This window comes from Aotus nancymaae, unplaced genomic scaffold (assembly GCF_030222135.1).
Source record: "Aotus nancymaae isolate 86718 unplaced genomic scaffold, 86718_ANA_hifiasm-v0.15.2.pri h1tg000030l, whole genome shotgun sequence".
Lineage (NCBI taxonomy): Eukaryota > Metazoa > Chordata > Mammalia > Primates > Aotidae > Aotus > Aotus nancymaae.
The window spans coordinates 29,368,263-29,391,251 of record NW_026988443.1 but is presented as its reverse complement, the minus strand read 5'-3'; the positions used below and the strand labels follow the sequence as shown (position 1 = coordinate 29,391,251).

General features: G+C 42.4%; 1 protein-coding gene and 1 pseudogene across 10 annotated transcripts in view; one reads left to right on the top strand and one right to left on the bottom strand.

The window, feature by feature from the left end:
* WDR59 (WD repeat domain 59) overlaps positions 1-22,989 on the top strand; it is a 141,292-nt gene that overhangs the window by 43,010 nt on the left and 75,293 nt on the right. For 7 of the 10 annotated variants that reach the window (XR_010344895.1, XR_010344894.1, XM_064383315.1 and 4 more), the window contains exons 7-10: positions 253-341; positions 3,977-4,093; positions 17,959-18,036; positions 20,495-20,651. Coding sequence is in view for 8 of the 10 variants with exons in the window: in XM_064383315.1 (XP_064239385.1) it covers positions 253-341; positions 3,977-4,093; positions 17,959-18,036; positions 20,495-20,651 (441 nt within the window). In the remaining 2 variants the exon portion in view is untranslated. Of the gene's footprint in view, positions 1-252; positions 342-3,976; positions 4,094-17,271; positions 17,328-17,958; positions 18,037-20,494; positions 20,652-22,989 lie in introns of all 10 variants that reach the window. The other 3 variants (XM_064383312.1, XM_064383317.1, XM_064383316.1) reach the window with 2 other exon arrangements.
* LOC105706747 (large ribosomal subunit protein uL23-like) lies at positions 12,358-12,839 on the bottom strand (annotated as a pseudogene).

Here is a 22,989-nt window from a genome sequence, read left to right as displayed (position 1 = left end):
TCAGAGTAACCTGTAGATTTTTTCCCTGAGATTGTTTCCTCAATTAGGTGACTATGATCCTGTTCCCATGTGTTAATTCAGTTATTTTTTGGCTTCGTTTTATCTGGGATAGTGGAGTTGGTGCAGTCATAGAAACTTAAAGGGTTCTGGTCTTATTCAGCCAGAACTCATTATCCAGCTCCCTGGCTGTGCTCCGATCTGCTTCCAAAAGCACTAAGGGCAGCAGCTTTCTTCCCTGATTTTTCTTTGCAGCGGGTGCCTCCCAGGTCAAATGGAATAAAAAAAATGCTAACTGCCTTGCCACCAGCCATGACGGTGATGTGCGGATATGGGATAAGAGGGTGAGTAATCTCTTTTTCTCCCCTTCGTTGGTCTTTGATCCCTCCCGGAGGGTGTGAAGATGATTTTATGAGTGCCAGGACTTGGCTTGAGAGTCTGGGAACCCTGTGCAGCATGGTAAATGGTCATTTTAAGCTCATAGTACCAGATGACATTTGTGTCTCAATCCAATGTTGAAGGAAGATAGGGAAGTGAGACTAGGACCAGTGGTTGAAGAAAATCAACCCCGTTTTGCCGCTTCCTAGTTATGACACCAGGTAAGCCACTGCACTTCTCTTAGCCTCAGTTTCCTTCAAAATAAAGATATTAACGATATGTGTATCCCTGGAGTTAAGGCGTGGAGCTTAGCGCTATCCTAGACTTGTCAACAGGCTTCTTATCCCTGCCCCTGTTTGCAAGGTGAAATGTTATTGTTCTTGGACATCTGCCATGCTGAGTACTTCCAATAGCGATGAGCGAGGCAGGGCACTCATTATGCTTAAATTTCCCCTTACAAGCCTAGGCGTCCCATCAGTCCCAAAGTCGCCTGCACATCAATCATACATTCTCATTGCAGCAGCCCGTGGACACCTAGGGGTGGAAACAGTGGCGGGTCCTTGGCTGTGACTGGAATGGAAAGTCTACTGAAGTCGATTGTGTTGGCCTCAGTGAGGGTCATGGTACAGGGAAAAGGCCTGCCCCGCATTTTACTGCCAGACTGTTGGGTAGTAATGAACAGAGCAGTCACTGCCATGCGACCTGGGTGTAAATCCTGCTTCCTGCCTGTGAGACCTGGGGCCAGAGATGTCCAGGCGTTGTGGGGAGGGCTTGTTCAGGGATGTCCCCACTGTCTTCTGACTGCTCCCTTCCCTTTGTACATTTGGAAGAGAAGTGGGAGGTGGAGCAGAGATTAGTCATGGCACATCCTGTATGCTGCATTAGGCTCCAGGCCATGCTGGGGAAGCCCTGTGTGGCAGAAGCCCTCTGCCTTACGTAGCTCTTAGGTGAGAAGGTGATTCCGTAGAGGTTGGGCAGGTGCATCTTATTGATTTATTTTTTTGAGATAGTCTCGCATTGTCGCCCAGGCTGGAGTACAGTAGCGTGATCTCGGCTCACTGCAACCTCCACTTCCCGGGTTCAAGTGATTCTCCTGCCTCAGCCTCCTGAGTAGCTGGGATTACAGGCATGCACCACCATGCCCAGTGAATTTTTTGTATTTTTTTAGTAGAGATGGAGTTTCAACGTGTTGGCCAGCCTGGTCTCGAACTTCTGACCTTAGGTGATCCACCTGCCTTGGCCTCCCAAAGTACTGGGATTACAGGTGTGAATCACTGCGCCCGGACAGTACATCCTATTATTATCCCTTTTCTACACATGAGTAAACCAAAGCACAATTTGCTGCCAAAAGTTGAACCCAGGCAGGCTGGTTCTAGAGACTGCACTCTGTTTTTTGTTTTTGAAACAGTCTTCCTGTCTCCTAGGGTGGAGTGCAGTTGCACAATCGTAGCTCACTGCAGCCTCACACTCCTGGACTCAGGTGATCCTCCTGAGTTAGCCTCCTGAGTAGCTGAGACTACAGATGTGCACCATCACGATGGGCTAATTAAAGAAAGTTTTTTTTGTAGAGATGAGAATCTTACTATGTTTTCCAGGCTGGTCTTGACTCCTGGTCTCAAGTGATCCTCCTGTCTTGGCCTCTCAAAATGCTGGGAATACAGGTGTGAGCCACTGCACCCAGCCTGGAGACGGCACACTTAACCTCATTGACTAATGCTAATTATAGAAGTAATACTTGCTCTCTGTAGAAAATATAAATGAAAAAATAAAAATCATTAATAATCCTACTACCCAGAGACAAATGCTAACATTTTGGTGTTTTCTGTTCCTATGCTTTTTTTTTTAACTTAGTTTGTTGTACCGTGTACATAGTTGTGTACACTTTTTTTTTTCATTTGACAGTACAACAGATTATCCTTGTGCTGTAAGCTCTAAGTATAACTTTCAGTGGCTACATCATATTGTATCATCTTATGGTGTCACATAGCTGTAGTATAAGTGATTCATTTCATTATTGCTCTTTTGTTGATCATTTATGTTTTTTCTGGTTTTCTAGTGTTTCAGATAACATCAAGATGAACTTATTTTGTATCTAAAGCTTTCTGTGAGTTTGGATTATTCTCTTAAGACAGGAAAAATTGTGTACTAGGCACAGTGGCTCAAGCCTGTAATCCCAGCACTTTGGGAGGCTTTAGCAGGAGGATTGCTTGAGGCCAGGAGGTTAAGACCAGTTTGGGCAACATAGCAGGACTGCATTTCTTCAAAAACATACAAAATTCAAAAAAGAAGAAAGAAGAAAATTTTTTTTCTTCTTCATATGAGCTGTGGCTTTGTTGTAGAAAATTTTAAGTTTCTGTATAAATCTTGCCAAATTTCTTCCTAAAAGTGTTGCACTATTCTGACCAGATGTGGTGGCGCACACCTGTAATCCCAGCACTTTGGGAGGCCAAGATGGGCGGGTTACCTGAGGTCAGGAGTTCGAAACCAGCTTGACCAACTTGGCGAAAGTGTGTCTTTGCTAAAAATACAAAAATTAGCTGGGCATGGTGGCAGGTGCCTGTAATTCCAGTTACTCGGGAGACTGAGGTAGGAGAATCGCTTGAACCCGGGAGGTGGAGGTTGCATTGAGCCGAGATGGCACCACTGCACTGCAGCCTAGGGGATAGAGTAAGACTCTGCCTCCAAAAAAAAAAAAAAAGGTTGTACTGTTTTATATGCACACTGATAGTGACAAATGGAGCCTTGATAGCATTCTTTACAAATGTCTTCTAATTTGCTAGCTTAGAAAAATCTTGTTTTAATGTATATTTCTGAGGTTTCCTTCTGACTTTATTTTCTATATGCTTATTAAGCATGTATTGTTTTCTTTTGTGATATGCGTTTATTCTCCTTCAGAATATTAGGCCCCAGCACTTTAAGATGGATGGTTTTACCCTCTTGTTGAAGCTGGGTCCGTTTGGATGTCCCAACCCCTCTTCTTGGGTGATCCTGAGGAAAGGGACTGGGAATTGTCAGATTGCACTATTAAATTGTGAGGCCAGGCATGGTGGATCAGGCCTGTAATCCCAGCACTTTGGGAGGCCAAAGCAGGTGGGTCGCTTGAGCCCAGGAGTTCAAGACCAGCCTGGATAACATGCAAAACCCCATCTCTACAAAAAAATACAAAAAATTAGCCAGGCATGGTGGTATGCACGTGGAGGCACAGCTACTCAGAGGGCTGAGGTGGGAGGACTGCTTGAGCCCAGGAGGTTGAGGCTGCAGTCAGCCGTGATCATGCCACTGCACTCCAGCCTGGGCGACAGAGCAAGACTTCGTCTCAAAAAACAAAAAAGGGGGTGAAAAGCACCCACTACCTTGTATCCTACATTGAAGTGGGAAGATAAGAGGCTCACAGGGCATTTGCAGAGCACGTGAAGGAGAACTGGGGAAATGTTTTGGTGATGGTGTTTTGTTTGGCTTAACCAAAACAAAGTCTGTGAAGGATAGAAACATTATCTGGTAGTATTTTTGCATCCTCACTTAGTAGCTAGCAAACTTTTACGTGGTAGATACTCAATGAATTCTTTCTAAATCGGTGACATTCGGTGCTGATCTGTTGCAGAAACCCAGTACAGCAGTGGAATATCTAGCAGCCCACCTCTCCAAAATCCATGGCCTGGACTGGCACCCAGACAGCGAACACATTCTTGCTACCTCCAGTCAAGACAATTCTGTGAAGGTGAGTGGCACCCATGGGGAAGTTGGAGGAGCAGTGTTGGGGTGGCGTCAGGGATGTATGATTCCACCTTGGAAGGAAAGCTACAGTATGTTAGCGTAGTATGTATTTCACGGGTGCATGTGCTTCTTGGGCAACTGAACATGTAAATTTGGTTATGTTGACCAGCCAGATGCAACAGAGCAAGACCCAACATGGTGCTGTTCAGTGTAACCATGTTACGTTATGACAGCAGAATGACATGCCATAGCATCTCCTCTGATATGGCTCTTAGAATTTGTTCAGAAGGTTTTCGTCTTTCCCTTTGTGAAAAGAAGTCAGAGACAAAAGTACTTAGAAAGGGAAATAAGTTAGTCAGGTGCGGTGGCTCACACCTGTAATCCCAACACTTTGGGAGCCGAGGCGGGCAGATCACTTGAGGTCAGGGGTTCGAGACCAGCCTGGCCAATATGGTGAAACCTGGTATCTACTAAAAATACAAAAATTAGTTGGGCGTGGTGGTGCACGCCAGTAGTCCCAGCCACTCAGGAGGCTGAGGCATAAGAACTGCTTGAACCCAGGAGGCACAGGTTGCAGTGAGCCGAGATTGTGCCACTGCACTCCAGCCTGGGCGACTGAGTGGGATTGTCTCAAGAAAGGCAAAGATGTTTACTTGCAAAGAAGCTGCAAGGAAGTCATATATGTATAACAGATTTGTAAGTAAAGGAGAAATGCCTAAAGAGTTGTTAAGGTTGCAAAGTTGACAATTAGTCTATTCCAGGTGGAAAAACAGCTGCTTCCTCACATGTTTATTGTGTGTATAAGGTTCTGACATTTTCAGACATCAGCAGTGCGCGATTCAGAGATACAGTCATTTTGTTAGTGATTGTCTAACTTACAGGAAAGGCTCAAGATCTCATGTGTTTCAGTAACTTGATTATTTTTGGTGTATTACAAGTACAGCGTGTTTTGTTTGCCTTTCCTCTCTGGCATGTGATGTTCACCCTTGGGCAGAATGATGGCAGGGCAGAGGCATCTTTGCTCCAGTAGTTCCTCCTTGTGGTCAGGTCTCTGTCTCTAAGGACAGGGGTTTGACCATAGCAATTGGGTTAGCAATTTTATGATTCAGTGTCATTTATTTAATGCTTTGTTGTATTTATATAGTCATGTTTGACATCTTTGTGGTATGATTGGCAAAACTATAGTCATACAGTAAGTTAAAAGTTAACTTCTGTCTTGAAGTTTATAAATCCCTTAGGGTTGTAAGGTTTTTTTTACTGTGCCAGACGTGACTTTTTTGTTTGTTCATATTGCATTTAGGTTTTTTTTTTTTTTAAAGATGAGGTTTCACCGTGTTGGTCAGGCTGGTCTTGAACTCCCGACCTCAGGTGATCTGCCTGCCTTGGCCTCCAAAGTGCTTGGATTACAGGCGTGAGCCACTGCGCCCAGCCTAGGGTTTTTTGTTTTTATTATTATTATTATTTTGAGACTGAGTCTCACTCTGTCATCCAGGCTGGAGTGCAGTGGCACAATCTCGGCTCACTGCAGCCTCCGCCTCCTGGGTTCACGTGATTCTCCTGCCTCAGCCTCCTGAGTAACTGGAATTACAGATGTGCAACACCACGCCTGGCTAATTTTTGTATCTTTAGCAGAGACGGAGTTTTACTATGTTGGCCAGGATGATCTCAAACTCCTAACCTCAAGTGATCCACCTGCCTCGGCCTCCCAAAGTGCTGTGATACAGGCATGAGCCACCATGCATGGCTGCATTTGGGTTTTTGTCCCCATACCCCAGTCAGCTTGTCTCCCAAGTTCAGGAATCAGAAACCATCCAGTTCAACTCCACCCTTTCTCTGAGATGCTCAAGTTTATTGCTATTCGGTGACGTCTTTCCTACCTGTGAGGCTGGGGTTTCATAGGTAATAAAGCAGGCAACAGCCAGTTTCCTGGGAGGACTTGATGGGCCTTGTTTCCCCATACAAAGCCTCCTCTGTTCTTTACCAGCAGGCTTAGCTTATAATTGAAATGAGATATTTGGCATGATATTTGATTTATTCCACTATATCCTGGAAGCAAGACAATTTTTACTGAATGTATGTAAATAGCATGATTATAAAAAGTGAAGAAACTTAGAAAAGGGACTTTGTATAACACTCAACCATTATTTTTAGTAGATAAGGATCAATATGTGTAATTTTTCTATATAATCATTCTTAAGTTTATATGACAATTTATTAGCTCATAATTTATATTAATAATTTTTATTATATTTTTATTTTCTAAATTCTAAGGGGTCAGTTGGAGCAAGGTACCACTGCATGTGTATTTCATTTCAGTTTGTAAATTAAAACAGTTGAGTTGAAGGTTAGGGATAGATCAAGAAGAAAGAAAAGAATTTTTCATATGTGGCTCTTAGAAATAGAACTTTAACTACAGTTAAATGAGTTCATATTATTTTATATAATCTGTTTTTTCCCTGATCTTGGGTTAACAGCAGCCTATTCACAGAATTGCTGCCTTCTAGACAAAAAGGATCCTAGAAATCCAGACATAGTCCCTTGGTAGGTTCTTTTTTTTTGAGAAAGAGTCTTATTCTCTCACCCAGGCTGGAGTGCAGTGGCACGATCTTGGCTTACTGCAACCTTTGCCTCCCGGGTTCAAGTGTTTCTCATGCCTCAGCCTCACCCAGTAGCTGGGATTACAAGGGTGCACCAACATGTCTGGCTAATTTTTGTATTTTTAGTAAAGATGGGGTTTCACCATGTTGGCCAGGTTGATCTCAAACTCCTGACCTCAAGCAGTCTGCCTGCCCCGACCTCCTAAAGTGCTGGGATTACAGGCATAAGCCACTGTGCCCGACTACCCTTGGTACATTCTGATGAGAAACATGTACCTTTGAGTCTGTTTCCTAGGGTATCAACACTCAAGGAAGCCTGGTTCTTTTTTGACCAAGGCTCTTCTGGTATTTCTTTATATCTCTCTCTTTCTCTGTATAGATATGTACATATCTATATATATTTCTATCTATATAGAGAAATATAGATCTACATAAAGATATAGATATGTACATATCTATGCATCTTTATATACAGATATAGATATGTACATATTTGGTATCTACATATAAAGAAAATATATATATTTTGTCTTACCATGTTGCCCAGGCTGGTCTTGAACTCCTGGGCTCAAGCAGTCTTCCTGCCTAAGCCTCCCAAAGTGCTGGGTGGGGTTACAGGCATGAGCCACACCTGGCTGATATTACTTCAGAGAACTTTCTGATCTGTAGCTTGTAGCAGCAACCCTTTGGCAAGGGTAAGTGAAAAGGAGGAATTATCTATGAATGGGAGGATGGAATGTCTCTGGTTAATTTGTAATAACTACCTGTATCAGATTGAAATAGATTGAAGTCTTCTATTTGCAAATGACATGTAATCATTTTGTAAGACTACATCAGTGATTGCCTTAAGAGCAAGAGCATGTTATGAACAGTGAGGTTGTCAAATCTCCAGGATCCTCTAATTGAGCCCATAAATTGCATAATCATCACCAGCTGGTGAGCATATTTAATCTAGAAACTCTTTATTTTTTTTAATAAAAGGATTAATCTTGCTAACAGTTACATGCCAATCTTTGTACATGAACATGAATATGTTTGTATCGAAATTGAAAAGTAAGCAGTTGCTGAAATGCATTCGTATGAACAACATTTTACCTGTGTCTAATGAATCTGGGGAGGTTGAACTTTTCTTTGCTAGCCTTCCACATACTGTGGATTTGATAATAGGGCAGTGTGCAGAGTGTGAAGCTCATTAAAAATCTGGAGAGTACCAAGCATACCTAATTATTTTGAGTATCATTCCTTTTATAAGTTGAGGGGAGAATTATAGTTTACCCTGTGGCCATCTGGGAAACCCAAAAATAAGTTGAAAAGATATTTTGACCATTTTATTATTTTGAACGTAGGACCTGAATTTGGCAAGAAACAGTTGTCAGATAAGGGTCTAAAGATAAGAAATGGCTGGGGGCGGTGGCTCACGCCTGTAATCCCGACACTTTGGGAGGCTGAGGCGGGTGGATCACCTGAGGTCAGGAGTTCGTGACCAGGCTGGCCAACATGGTGAAACTCTGTCTCTACTAAAAATACAAAATTAGCTGGGCGTGGTGGTGCATGCCTGTAATCCCAGCTACTCAGGAGGCTGAGGCAGGAGAATCACTTGAACCTGGGAGCTGGAGGTTGCAGTGAGCTGATATCACGCCACTGTACTCCAGCCTGGGCAGCAAGAGCTAAATTGCCTCTTAAAAAATAAATTAATTAAAATAAAGAAATGAGTATGGTCTTGATATATAGTGAAACTAAAGTTAAATACAGCAGAAGTGATAAAAAATATTAAGAATGGTAGTGTTTTTAAAAAGCAAGAGACTTTAGGCACATGATTCAGGAGCTTTATGAAAAACACAAAAAGTAACAGTATTTTCATGAACCCCTGTTCTCAAGCTGTAATATAAGTTTTTACTATTTTAAACAAATGATGTGCTCAGAAATCAGTTGCTGTTTAAATGGAAAGAAAACCTACATCTTAGGTGTTGTTTTTCTTTTTTAGAGACAGCGTCTCACTGTGTCACCCAGGCTGCACTATAAGTGGCATGATCACAGCTCACTGCAGCTTTGAACTCTTGGGCTCAAGTGATCCTCCCACCTCAGCCTCTCAAGTTGCTAGGACTACAGGTGTATGCCACCATGTCAAATTATTTTGTCCTTTTGTAGAGATAGGGGCTTGCTGTGTTGCTGGGCTGGCGTTTTGGTTTTATTCCTTTTGTGCACTATCCATATAATGTTTTGCAGAAAAGTGTTTTCCACAAAGCATTTCTGTTTTACAAGAAAATCCATAGCATTTGGCCAACTTTGTCAACATGAAACATACGTCAAAATTATTCCATTTTTCTCCTTGATAAAGCAAGAAACACGTTTATTATCTTCTAAATACATCGTCATGCAATCATAGATAATATTTGACATTCTTAAAGCAGTGGAAGTAAGCATGTTCACTAATGTGATCAAAAGATATTTGTAAATCCTTTCACCCTATTAACTGTTGGATAGTCAATAAAGTGTCAAGACTGGGTGTGGTGGCTCATGCCTGTAATTCCAGCACTTTGGGAGACTGAGGAGGGAGGATCACTTGAGCCCAGGACTTGGAGACCAGCCTGGCCAACATAGTGAGACCCCACCTCTACAAAAAATAAACAAATTAGCTTGGTGTGGTGGTGCATACCAGTAGTCTTAGCCACCCAGAAGGCTGAGGTAGGATCGCTGGAGCCAAGGAAGTTGAGGTTGCAGTGAGCTATGATCACACCACTGCACTCCAACTTGAGTGACAGAGGGAGACCCTGTCTCAGATAAATAATAATGTATCAAAATAAGGAGCAAGGATGTGTGTGTATGTATGTGTGTGTAAAAATTGTGTTCCATAATTCAATTTAACAATTTTAAAAGGTGTTCTTGGCTGGCTCATCATGCCTGTAATCCTAGCACTTTGGGTGGCTGAGGTGGGAGGATCCCTTGAGGCTAGGAGTTAGAGATGAGCCTGGACAACATAGTGAGACCCTGTTTCTAAAAAAAAAAAAAAAAAAAATAGCTGGACTGGTAGCATGCATCTGTAGTCCCAGCTACTCAGGAGGCTAAGGCAGGAGGATTGCTTGAGCCCAGGAGTTCAAGGCTGCAGTGAGCTGTGATCAAATCACTACATTCCAGTCTAGGTGACAGAGTGAGATCCTATCTCTTAAAAAAAATGTATAGACATATATTCAAAGGTTATTCATTAATATTAGTTGAAGGTCTTAAAATTAATCTAAATTAAGCTGATATAACACAGAAATAAAAGTTTATGTTAAGCGTTTGTTAGAGAAATATTAAACATATTTACCTTGATACTGTAATGGAATAGCTAAGTTGTTGTGGTTTTTTTTTTTTGAGACAAGATATCACCTTGTTATCTAGGCTGGAATGCAATGGCACGATCATAGCTCACTGCAGTCTGGACCGCTTGGGCTCAAACGATCTTCCCACATCAGCCTCCAGAGTAGCTGGGACTACAGGTGCAAGCCACAATGCCTGGCTGTTTTTTTTGTTTTTTTGTAGAGTTGGGGTCTCCCCATGTTCACCAGGCTGTAGACTTAAGTTCTTGTGATCTTTGGTACTATAAAAAGTTCAGCCAGGCTCGGTGACTCATACCTGTAGTCCCAGCACTTTGGGAGGCTGAGGCAGGCAGATTGCTTGAACTTAGGAGTTTGAGACCAGCCTGGGCAGCATGGCAAAACCCCATCTTTACAAAAAATGCAAAAAACTAGCCAGGCGTGTTAGCAAGCACCTGTAGTCCCAGCTACTTGGGAGGCGAAGGTTGGAAGAATTGCTCAAGCCTGAGAGGTTGAGGTTCTATTGAGGCAAGATTGTGCCACTGCACTCTACAAAGGGAGACCGTCTCTCAAAAAAAGAAAAAAAAAGGTCATAAGAGCAAACACTTTTTAAAAAGCATCATTTGTTATTATTCATTCAATTTAATATAATTTTTACATTTTAATAATTTTAAACATTTTGTGGAAATGATGGAAATTCATATAATCCATGAAAACAGTTATGCAATTTAGGATGTGTAAATTAATTAAGCTTTCCATGAGAAAATAAACCCAAGACTTATTTAAGTTAGAATAGTATGTTAAAATCAGTATTTACACTGTGATAAACCTGAACTTTTTTCTTTTCTTTTCTTTTCTTTTTTTTGGAGACAGAGTCTCACTCTGTTGCCCAGGCTGGAGTGCAGTAGTGTGATCTCAGCTCACTGCAACCTCCTCCTCCTGGGTTCAAACAATTCTCCTGCCTCAGCCTCCCAAGTAGCTAGGATAACAGGTGTGCACCACCACACTTGGCTAGTTTTTTCATTTTTAGTAGAGACAGTTTCACCATGTTAGCCAGGCTGGTCTCAAACTCCTGACCTCAGGTGATCCACCTGCCTCGGTCTCCCAAAATGCTGGGGTTACAGGAGTGAGCCAGCATGCCTGGAAGAACCTTTTTCTATGTTTATGTGTTATTTAAAACCAAAACTTTCATAAAGTTTGTTTTAAGCTACTGGTGGTTTCTTCATTTTTGTTTTATTTGATTTTTGTGTTTTATTTTTTAACCTGTTGTCAAGCTTCTTGTTTATATTCTAGCATCCACAGCCATTAATTTAACTCACTGCTAATTTTTCCCTGATGTACAGCTTCAGCAAGCATTTGAGACTTTTCTTTTTTCTGTTTCTATTTTTTAAAAAGAAATTATGGGTAACTAGTAGGTACATATATTTATGGGGTACACGAGATCTTTTGTTACAGGCATATAATGTATAGTGATCACATTAGGGCAAATTGGGTCTCCATCACCTCAAGCATTTATCATTTTTTTTGTGTTATAAACATTCCGATTATATCCTTTCAGTTATTTTTAAATGTACAATAAATTATTGTTGACTGTAATCACCCAGTTGTGCTGTCACATCCTGGCTCTTACCCATTCTGCCTAGCTATGTTTTTCTACCCATTAACCATTCCCGCTTCTGGCTCCCCCCACCCTGCCCCACTGCCCTTCCCAGCCTCTGGTAACCATCATTCTGCTCTCTTACCTTCATGAGTTCAATTGTTTTAATTTTTAGCTCCCACAAATGAGTGAGAACACACAAAGTTTATTTTCTGTGCCTGGCCTATTTCACTTAACATAATGTCCTCTAGTTCCTTCCGTGTTGTAAGTGATAGGATTGCATTCTTTTTCATGGATGAATAGTACTCCATTGTGTGTATGTACCATATTTTATTTTCCATTCATCTGTTGATGAACACTTAGGTCACTTCCAGACCTTGGCTATTGTGAATAATACTGCAATAAATACGGGAGTGCAGATGTCTCTTTGTTATGCTGGTTTCTCTTTAGGGTACATACCTAGCATTGGTTGCTGGATCATATGATGGTTCCATTCCTTGTGTTTTGAGGAATCGCCATACTGTTCTCCATAGTGGCTGTACTAATTTACATTCCTACCAACAGTATATGAGGGTTCCCTTGTCTTCACATCTTTGCCAGCATTCATCATTGCTTGTCTTTTAGGTAACAGCCATTCTAACCAGTGTGAGATGAAATCTCATTGTAGTTTTGATTTGCATTTCTCTGAGGATCAATGATATTGAGCATTCATATACTGTTTGCCATTTGTATGTATTCTTTTTTTTTTTTTGGTGAAAAGACATACATATATTTAAAATTAGCCAGCAGTTTGGATGATCCCAATTTTGTTGGCAACATCCAAAGCATCGTAATCAGGAGCCAGTCAAACGTATGCCTTCTTCTCTCCATCAGCCGAATCACGGTGTCGACCTTGGCCACATCAGTGTCATAGAGCTTCTTCACAGCCTGTTTGAGCCGGCGCTTGTTGGCTTTAACATCCACAGTGAACACAAGTGTGTTGTTGTCTTCTGTCTTCTTCATGGCAGACTCAGTGGTCAGCGGAAACTTGACGATAGCATAGTGGTGAGGCTTGTTTCTCCTGGGGGCGCTCTTCCTGGGATATTTGGGCTGCCCCCAGAGTTGCAGTGTCTTGGGCCGCCGGAAGATGGGTGATGTACAGATCTTCTTTCTTTTGTGGCTGTGGACACCTTTCAACACTGCCTTCTTGGCCTTTAAAGCCTTCGTTTTGCCTTCGGTTTTAGGAGAGGCAGGAGCTTCCTTCTTCCCTTTCGGCACCATCTTGTGAAAAGGGTTGTATGTCTTTTTTTAAGAGATGTCTGTTCAGATCTTTTGCCCATTTTTTAATTGGATTATTAGATTTTTTTTCCTATTGAGTTGCTTGAGATCCTTACGTATTCTGGTTATTAATCTCTTGTCAGATAGTTTGCAGATCATTTCTCCCAGTCTGTGTGTTGTGTCTTCTTTTTTTTTTTTTTTTTGAGACAAAGTCTTGCTCTGTTGCCCAGGCTGGAGTGTAGTGGTGTGATCGCAGCTCACTGCAACCTCCACCTCCTGAGTCCAAGCAATTCTTGTGCCTCAGCCTCCTGAGTAGCTAGGATTACAGATGCGCACCACCATATTCGGCTTATTTATATATATTTTTTTCAGTAGAGATGGGGTTTCGCCATGGTAGCCAGGCTGGTCTCGAAATCCTGACCTCAAGTGATCTGCCCACCTTGGCCTCCCAAAGTGCTGGGATTACAGATGTGAGCCACTGTGCCCATTTCATTGGAATATTTTAATATTTTTTAATAGATTATTGTAAAACTAAGGACAATTACATAACTTCTTTCTATGTAGGTTTTCCATGGAAGGCAAATCTGGCCTTTTGAGAACAGGGAAAAAAGCTGAACATAGTAGCTCATACGTGTAATCTCAGCATTTTGGGAGGTTGAGGCAAGCAGATCACTTGAGCCCAGGAGTTCAAGACCAGCCTGGGCAACATAGGAAGACCTCATCTCTACAGAAAAATAAATAAATAAATAAATAAATAACTGGGTGTGCTGGTGTGTACTTGTAGTCCCATCTACTCATGAGGCTGCTGAGGCAGGAAGATCACTTGAACTGGGGAGGTCAAGGGTGCGGTGAGCCGTAATCCTGCCACTGTACTCCAGCCTGGGCTACAAAGTGAGATCCTGTCTCAAAACAAAGTGAAAAAGAAAAAAAGAAAAGGGAAATAAAGGAATCCTTGATACTTTCCTCTTCAAGTCCAGCATTTGGTTCTTTAATACACATCTCATGTGAAATAGAAGATTTTTTGAAAAAACAGCCATGGAGTGAAGTTTCTCTTGCTGTTATAAAGTGTGTCCCTTGGACTGAAAATGAGAAAGCTGAGATTTTTTTTTTTTTTTATGAGCAGCAAATCGAAAGCATTAGAAGTTTTATTTTTTTTCTTCCTATAATTTTTTCTTTTTTTGAGATGGAGTTTACTCTGTTGCCCAGGCTGGAGTGCAGTGGCACAGTCTCAGCTCACTGCAGCCTCCACTTCCCAGGTTCAAGTGATCCTCCTGTGTCAGCCTCCCAAGTACCTGCGACTACAGGCGCCTGCCACCATGCCCTGCTAATATGTGTATTTTTAGTAGAGACAGGCTTTTGCCATGTTGGCCAGGCTGATCTTGAACTCCTGACCTTAGGTGTTCCGTCTGCCTCAGCCTCCCAAAGTTCTGGGATTATATAGGCTTGAGCTACCATGCCTGACCTCTTCCTAGAAATTCTCAAGTTTTCTCATTTTAAGTTTAGTTATATGATTATTAGTCTTCATAGTGAATCAAAACAGGGATGCCATTAAGTTGAACCAGTTATGCCATTTAAACTTTTCAATCTAAATTACTAATTTTTTTTGGAAGTAGGCAAAATTATATGTTTGCTCAGAAAATTCACCTCTTCCCACACATGCAATAGAAGACCCTCATCCAGCCCTCAGGCAGGCTGGGGAACTGAGCAGGAGTTTATAGCTGGGTGTTTGCCCTTTCATTATGTTCTGTGCTTTGTAATAGTCGTTCATTCATACTGCGCATTAAGTAGGGGAACAGCTAAGATTTATTAACAGCTCATCGTTGGCACATAGAATACTCTCTTGCATTCCAGCTTGGAAGATCCTAATTTTCTTTTGAGAGGAGAAAAAGTCACCCACTTAGAACTCTTGAGATTTTTTAGAAGGTAATGAAACTCCAGAAAGTCATTTCCATATCCATTCAGGCTTATTCACAAAATTATTAACCAAACCAAGCAAAACCTTTGGAAAGCCTCTTCTCTTGCTCTAAAACCATGTAAAACCAGTTTAAAAACATTTTGAATATTTTAAAGTTTCGTAAGAGATTTTGGGGCTTGAATATATAGCCCTATACTTTTTTAACTCTCCAAAAGTTTTGAAACAGAGAAGCCAGTGTGAGAGTACCTGTGTGGGTCAGCCCCTTCTACAGAAAAGGTTATGTTTATTAAAGACCGTTATGAAAACTGATTTCTTTTGTAAGAAGGAGGAAAGTAGTTCTTACATTTGCGGCTTGTTGGCCGTCTTCACTTTGGGGAAATTTTCAACCATTATTTTCTCTTCAAATATTACTTCTGTTCCATTCCTTCTCTTTCCTTTCCTCTGGAACAATAATTATACATCTGTTGGACTTTTTTACGGTGTTGCATATGGTCTGATATAATTTTTCTTTTCTTTTTTTGAGACTGAGTCTTGCTCTGTTGCCCAGATTGGAGTGCAGTGGCGTGATCTCAGCTTACTGCAACCTCTGTTTCCCAGGTTCAAGCAATTCTCCTGCCTCAGTTTCCCCAAGTAGTTAGGATTATAGGTTTGTACCACCATGCCCAGCTAGATTTTGTATTTTTAGTAGAGACGGGGTTTCACCATTTTGGTCAGACTGGTCTCGAACTCCTGACCTTGTGATTCTCCCACCTCAGCCTCCCAAAGTGCTGGAATTACAGATGTGAGCCACTGCACTCAGCCAATTTTATTTTTTTGTTAAAAAATTTTTTTTGAGACAGGGTCATGCTCTGTTGCCCATGCTGGAGTGCAGTGATATGATCATAGCTCACTGTAACCTTGAACTCCTGGGTTCAATTGATCCTCCCACTTCAACGTCCCAATTAGCTAGGTGCAGAGATGGGGTCTTGCTTTGTTGCCCAGGCTGGTCTTGAACTCCTGGCCTCAAGTGATCCTCCTACCTTAGCCTCCCAAAGCACTGAGATTATAGGCATGAGCCACTGCACCAGCCTTGAAAACCTATGAAATGTAACATACGCAGAGTTGCATATAACTGCCCCCACAGTCGGGGTGTTAAACAGTTCAGTGACACTAACGAACTACCTTGTGTTAGTCCTTTGCAGTCATACCCTCTCCTACCCCTAACTTCTGGCAACCACTGGTCTGTTCCCCATCACTATAATTTTGTCTTTTTGAGAATGCCTTTTTTTGTTTTGTTTTGTTTTTTGAGGTGGAGTCTCACTCTGTTGCCCAGTCTGAAGTGCAATGATATGATCTTGGCTCACTGCAGCCTCCACTTCCCAGGTTCAAGTAATTCTCTTGCCTCAGCCTCCTCCCAAGTAGCTGGGATTACAGGCACCTACCACCATGCCTAGCTAATTTATTTTTATATTTTTAGCAGAAATAGAGTTTCACCATGTTTGCCAGTCTTGAACTTCTAACCTCAAGTGGTTTGCCCGCCTCGGCCTCCCAAAGTGTTGGGTTTATAGGTGTGAGCCACTGCACCCAGCCTGAGAGTGCCATTTAAATGGAATCATGTAGTATATAACCTTTTTCTTTCTTTCTTTCTTTCTTTTTTTTTTTTTTTTTTTTTGTGACAGAGTCTTGCTCTGTTGCCCAGGCTAGAGTACAGTGGTGCCATCTCAGCTCACTACAACCTCTGCCTCCCGGGTTCAAGCGATTCTCTTGCCTCAGCCTCTTGAGTAGCTGGGACTACAGGTGTGTGGCACCACACTCAGTTAATTTTTGTATTTTTGGTAGAGATGGGGTTTTGCCATGTTGGTCAGGCTGGTCTCAAACCCCTGACCTCAAATGATCTGCCTGCCTTGGCCTCCCAAAATGCTGAGATTACAGGTGTGAGCCACTGTGCCTGGCCTAGTATATAACCTTTTAAGTTTGTCTTTTTTTCACTCAACAAAATGCCTTAAGAGTCATCCAAGTTGTTTTAAAAATTAATAATGCATGACTTTTTAGTACTGAGTAGTATTTCACTTATGAATATGCCACTATTAATTTTATGTTGACCCATTGAAGGACATTTGGACGATTTTTGGTTTTTGGTGATTGTGAATAGAGCCACTATAAACGTTCACGTATAGGGTTTTGTGTGAACAGACATCTTCTATTTTCTAGGGCAGTTATGTGGGAGTGCTGTTGCTGGGTCATATGGTATGTGTACTTTTAACTTTATAGGAAATTGTCAAAGTAGCTGAGAGTGGTGGCTCACACCTGTAATCCCAGCACTTTGGGAGGCCGGGGTGGGAGGATTGCCTGAGCCTAAGAGTTCGAGACCAACCTGGGCAACATGGCAAGATTCCACCTCTATTAAAATAAAAAAAAGGAAAAAGAAATCGCCATAGTGATTTCTTTCATCTGTGATTGCTGTCATCTGTTTTTGAAAATGATTCCCTAATACTTAAACAGTTCCGAGTTTCACTCTTGGTTTTCCTGCCTTTGTGACAGATGCTGGAGCTCTAAGCATATGTGCCTCTCCCGTTAGAAGCGTGGGTGTCTCTAAGGTAGTGTGTCCGGCTCACTTTGTGTGTGCTACAGTTTCAAGAACTGCACCTCAGATGTTGGAGGATGACAGCGGGTGTGGACTTGAATGGATTGGCTCCTAGCTTCTCACACAGCCGCCTTTTTTCTTTGTGACGTTGAGCATATCACATTGTTTCCTTATATAGCCTCTACATTTGAAAAAGAGATGAATAACATGCATTATATGGTTGTTACAAAGATTAAATGGGAGAAAAAAAGTTCTAAATATATGTCTGAAATGTAATGAATAGTCAGGACACTTCAGCTATTGTTCTTAAATCACCTGCATGATATAAACGTGATACAGGATCAAACACATCACTTTTAATTTTCAGCGCTAAAGGTCGTTTCATAATCAGGCCTATTGACAGTAAGCTGCCCTGACTGGTGGTCCTCATAAAGTCCAGAAATTCTCCTGTAGTGTTTTAGAAATGAAAAGGGAGATTTCTTTATATCCGTCACAGTGGCGTGGTTATAGGGACTGAACTAAAAATACGCTGTTGAAGTGTATCTTTAGAGGACCAGAAACAATGAGTTCAAAGGCTACGCTTATTTCAGTAGAATTGTTTAATGGCATTTATTTCACTAATGATCTTGCTTGCTCTCTTCTAGTTCTGGGATTACCGCCAGCCTCGGAAATACCTCAATATTCTCCCTTGCCAGGTGCCTGTCTGGAAGGCCAGATACACAGTGAGTGAGCCACCCTGCCTCTTGATAGGAAACTTTCTCTTGGGTGTTCCAAAAACAAAAAGCCCAGGGAAATTTTCTCTTATTTTCTTTGTGAGGCAATTTTCTCTTTCTGTCTTGGTTTAGTGGTGGGACAAATGTGATAATGATGGCATAAATGCTGTTAACTATTTAACATTTTATTCTCGGCTGGGTGTGGTGGCTCAAGCCTGTAATCCCAGCACTTTGAGAGGCCAAGATGCGCGGATCACCTGAGGTCAGGAGTTCAGGACCAGCCTGGCCAACATGGTGAAACCCTGTCTCTACTAAAAATACAAAAATTAGCCAGGCATGGTGGCGGACGCCTGTAGTCCCAGCTACTCGGGAGGCTGAGGCACGAGAATTGCTTGAACCCGGGAGGTAGAGGTTGCAGTGAGCAGAGATTGCCCCACTGCACTCCAGCTTGGGTGACAGAGCGAGTCTCCATCTCCGAAATAAATAAAACAAAATAATTATTGGATTGTTGAGTAAGTATCTACATCAGAATTGCTTATCAAAGATCCACAGAAAAGCTTGGCCATGTAAAGATACTCACTAATGATAGGGCAGGCAGCAGGGTAGATGAGGAGAGGGTCAAGAGGCTCAAAGTCAGTGAATTATGGTAGAAGGAACCCTGACTTCAGATTCAGAAGACCTGGGCTGGGAGCCATGCTCTATCATTAATACAGATGTGGCCTTGGACAACCCATTTGATGTTTTTGAGCAGAAATTTCCTTTACTGTAGAATGTGAATAGTAATTTTTTACTCTAACCTCCTTTTTTTTTTTATTGTGACAAAATCCACCATTTTAAAGTATACAATTCTGTGGTTCATAAGCTTTCTTTTGAAATAACTTACATGGTTTTTAAACCATTAAATGCTACAAATAGAGTGGGTAGGCTATTATCAACCTTCCAGTAATTTTCCACTGCCACACAGGTGAGAGATAATGTATTTCCTTTAATGTCAATTTGAAAGCAAGCACAGGGATGCATAAAGCTACCTTTATACATTCAGCTGTCACTATCGAGCGTTGTGGAGCTAAGAAGATAATTTGGGTATTAAGTTGGTTTTGTATCTGGGATCACTTGCCAAGAAATCAGACACTCTTCTTATGAATTGAAATACTTTTCTGGATTAATATGTTTGCTTTAAAAAATAAACAGAGAAGTCCAAGAGTGTTACCAGGAGGAGTGGTGAAGATAAATGTGCCCTTAGGTGATGGTGGTTTATTCCTAAATAACAGAACTATCAACCAGGTGGGCCCCTTACCTTCCTAGCGAATGGGGTTTTGCTAAGTAAAACATGTCAGTCCCGTAGTGACCAAGTTTTCCTTTGAGCAGTTGCAGTACTGGGGAAGCAGGAAGGTGATACTTCATGTGGATGGCATGTTTCTGGTGTGTTTCCACGTGGCAAGAATTAGGTTTACCACTGCAGGGATTTCCCAGTCAGCCCTGCATGCTCGTTCTGGGAAAGCACTCAGTAACTCTTGAGCGGGAACTCATGGAGAGTAGCTGGGATATGAAACAGTGTGTTTCAGTGCATAGCAATCCGAACCATTTGCTTATTTTAGAATTTTTTTTTTTTTTTTTTTTTTTTTTTTGAGATGGAGTTTCACTCTTGTTACCCAGGCTGGAGTGCAATGGCGCGATCTTGGCTCACCGCAACCTCTGCCTCCTGGGTTCAAGCAATTCTCCTGCCTCAGCCTCCCAAGTAGCTGGGACTATAGGCGTGTGCCACCATGCCCAGCTAATTTTTGTATTTTTAGTAGAGACAGGGTTTCACCATGTTGACCAGGATGGTCTCGAACTCTTGACCTCATGATCCACCTGCCTCGGCCTCCCAAAGTGCTGGGATTATAGGTGAGCCACCGCGCCTGGCCTTTTTTTTTTTTTTTTTTTTTGACAGAGTCTTACTCTGTCACCTGGGCTGGAGTACAGTGATAGGATCTCTGCTTACTGTAACCTCCACCCCGCCCAGGTTCAAGCAATTCTCCTGCCTCAGCCTCCCCAGTAGCTGGGATTACAGGTGCCTGCCACTATGCACAGCTAATTTTTTGTATTTTTAGTAGAGGCGGGGTTTCACCATGTTGGCCAGGCTGGTCTCAAACTCCTGACCTTGTGATTCGCCTGTCTCGGCCTCCCAAAGTGCTGGGATTACAGGTGTGGGCCACCGTGCCCAGCCTTATTTTAGAATTTTCAAAGTTCTTCAAGCGCTTGCCTCAGCTTGAGTTTTTGCTTGCTGTGGTCCCTTCCATAAGCAAAGAGAAAATTAGATGCAATGTTCAGCTTATGGTGTTTGGCAAAAATTTCTCCAGATGAGTTGGGGCCTTCCATTATCTCATTTATTTCACTTAGGAAGAATTCCAAGTTTGGAAGCTCAAGACTCAGCTGATTTTCCCTGAAAAAATCTAATCACCTGCTTTTCCTTTCTCTACTGTAGCCTTTCAGCAATGGATTGGTGACTGTGATGGTTCCCCAGCTGCGGAGGGAAAACAGCCTTCTCCTGTGGAATGTCTTTGACTTGAACACCCCAGTCCACACCTTTGTGGGACATGACGATGTGGTGCTGGAGTTCCAGTGGAGGAAGCAGAAGGAAGGTGAGTGTGAGAGGCCTGATGCCGGCTTTCCTTCTGAGCTCTGGTCACAGCAGTGCCAGTCAGTGTTGCCGTGGAGTCCAGTAAGGAAGACACAGACAGAGCTGGGCTTCAGGAACCAGACAGCCAGGGCTCTTGCTGCCTTTCATCATAGGTGGGTAAAGGGACAATATAAGGCTACTCTTCTCTTCCAAATGCTGTCCTCTTCTCTGATTTTCAGCGTAGTCTCTTGCCTGGATGAGATCTGCTCCAGTAAGAGATGGAAAATAGAGTTCAGGGCACTTGGCCCTTGCCACGCTGTTGATGAGGGAGACCCAAGGTGGTCGTTAAGTACTGCCTGCTACATACTCTCTGTTGTGTTCATAAGCACGTAGTGCTATTTTACCTCCCAGCCCTTTGAAGACAAATTTGGCCGATAGACTTGCTTTGATCATGACCTATGAGCAGAAGTGATGCGATCTTTCCTGGATTGAAAGGTGAGGGGCTGATGGGTAGTTAAACGCCCTCTTTGCCTCTGTCACATCAATTGACAGAGCTCCAGATGGAGTTGCTTCCAGCACATCTGGCATGAGGATGAGGTGGAGATGCAGAGCAAGCAGGAAATGTAAGCCACTGAGGGGTAGGGGGTTGTTATTGCAGCTTCACGATCTGGCCCTCATTCATGCAGGGTTCTAGTGTAATGGGAGTCAAGAAGCCACAGCCTCAGTTTCTCTATCAACTCACCATACAAGTTTAGATGCAGCCTGTCTTTTCTTCCGATCACATTGCTAAGTATTTGGCAGAACACGAGTTTATTTGTTTGTGTTTCCATATTGCACACGGGAAGCCAGGCAGGTCGAGCGATATGACTTGTCCAGGGCCCCAGGAAAGGTCTCTAGTGGACCTGGGATTAGCACATCAACTTCCATCCCAGCTTGTTTGTGACTCTCACAAACTTTTTCCAGGATATTTATTAAAGAGACTCTTTTGATCATCCTGTTGACTTTTCCAGCTATATTTCCGAAAACTCTTGCTTCCAGAAACATAAGGCTGCCTGGTGTTTATCCCACCAATTTCATGCATGGGTTTTGGCTTTGAACTTAATCGCTTGCATTTTGCCATGGAAAACAGATGATGTGATTTCCTCACAGTCCACCGGGCAGGGTTTGACCTGTAGTTTTGGATGGAAATAAAGTTTTTAGGAACCCATTTTCAGTTATCCATGTTGTCTTTAAGTTGGTGGGGTGAGTTGTGTAAGTTGGATCTGCTTGGCCAGTAGCAAAAGTTTGACTACAAGTTACTATTTAACTTTGTTTTTTTTAAACTGTGAAAGAGGGGAATGATAGACACGGGGCGTACTTGAGGGTGGAGGGTGGACCGGGGAGAGGATCAGAAAAAATAACTGTTGGGTACTGGGCTTAGTATCTAGGTGATGAAATAATCTGTACAACAAACCCGTGACATGAGTTTCCCTATGTAACAAACCTGCCCATGTACCCCTGAACCTAAAATACAAGTTTAAATTAAAAAAAATTTTTTTTTACTGAAAAAAATTTTCTAAGTATTTGAAAATTACTTAGAGCACGTACAGTTTAACAAATAATTTTAAAGTGGAAATCTGTGTAATTACCATGCAGGGCAAGAAATAAAACAATGCCAGGACCCCCGAAGCTTCCTGATGACAGTCCCCTCCCTTCCCCCAGAGCGTTATGCCCCTGATGCTTATGATAGCAATTGCTTGATTCTTCCTTTGTGGTTTCACTGCCTATTTATGAATCCCTAAACATAGTTTAGGCTTGCCTGTTTCTGAACCTTTTACAGATTTACTTTTTTTTTTTTTGAGATGGAGTCTCACTCTGTCACCCAGGCTGGTGTGCAGTGGCACAGTCCTGGCTCACTGCAACCTCCACCTCCCAGGTCCGGGTTTAAGCAATTCTCCTGCCTCAGCCTCCTGAGTAGTTGGGACTACAGGTGTGTGGCACCGTGCCCAGCTAATTTTTTGTATTTTTAGTAGAGATGGGGTTTCACTGTGTTAGCTAGGATGGTCTCGATCTCCTGACCTTGTGTTCCACCCGGCTTGGCCTCCCAAAGTGCTGGGATTATAGGCGTGAGCCACTGTGCCCTGCCTACAAATTTAATTATTATGCACGTGTTTTTGTTCAGATGTTCCTTTACTTAAGATGGGGTTATGTCCCAACAAACCCCTTGTATGCTGAAAATATCATAAGTAGAAAATGTATTTTAGGCTGTGCACGGTGGTTTACCCTATAATCTTAGTACTTTGGAAGGATGAGGTGGGTGGATCACTTGAGGCCAGGAGTTGAATACCAGCTTGGTCAACGTGGCAAAACCCCATCTCTAC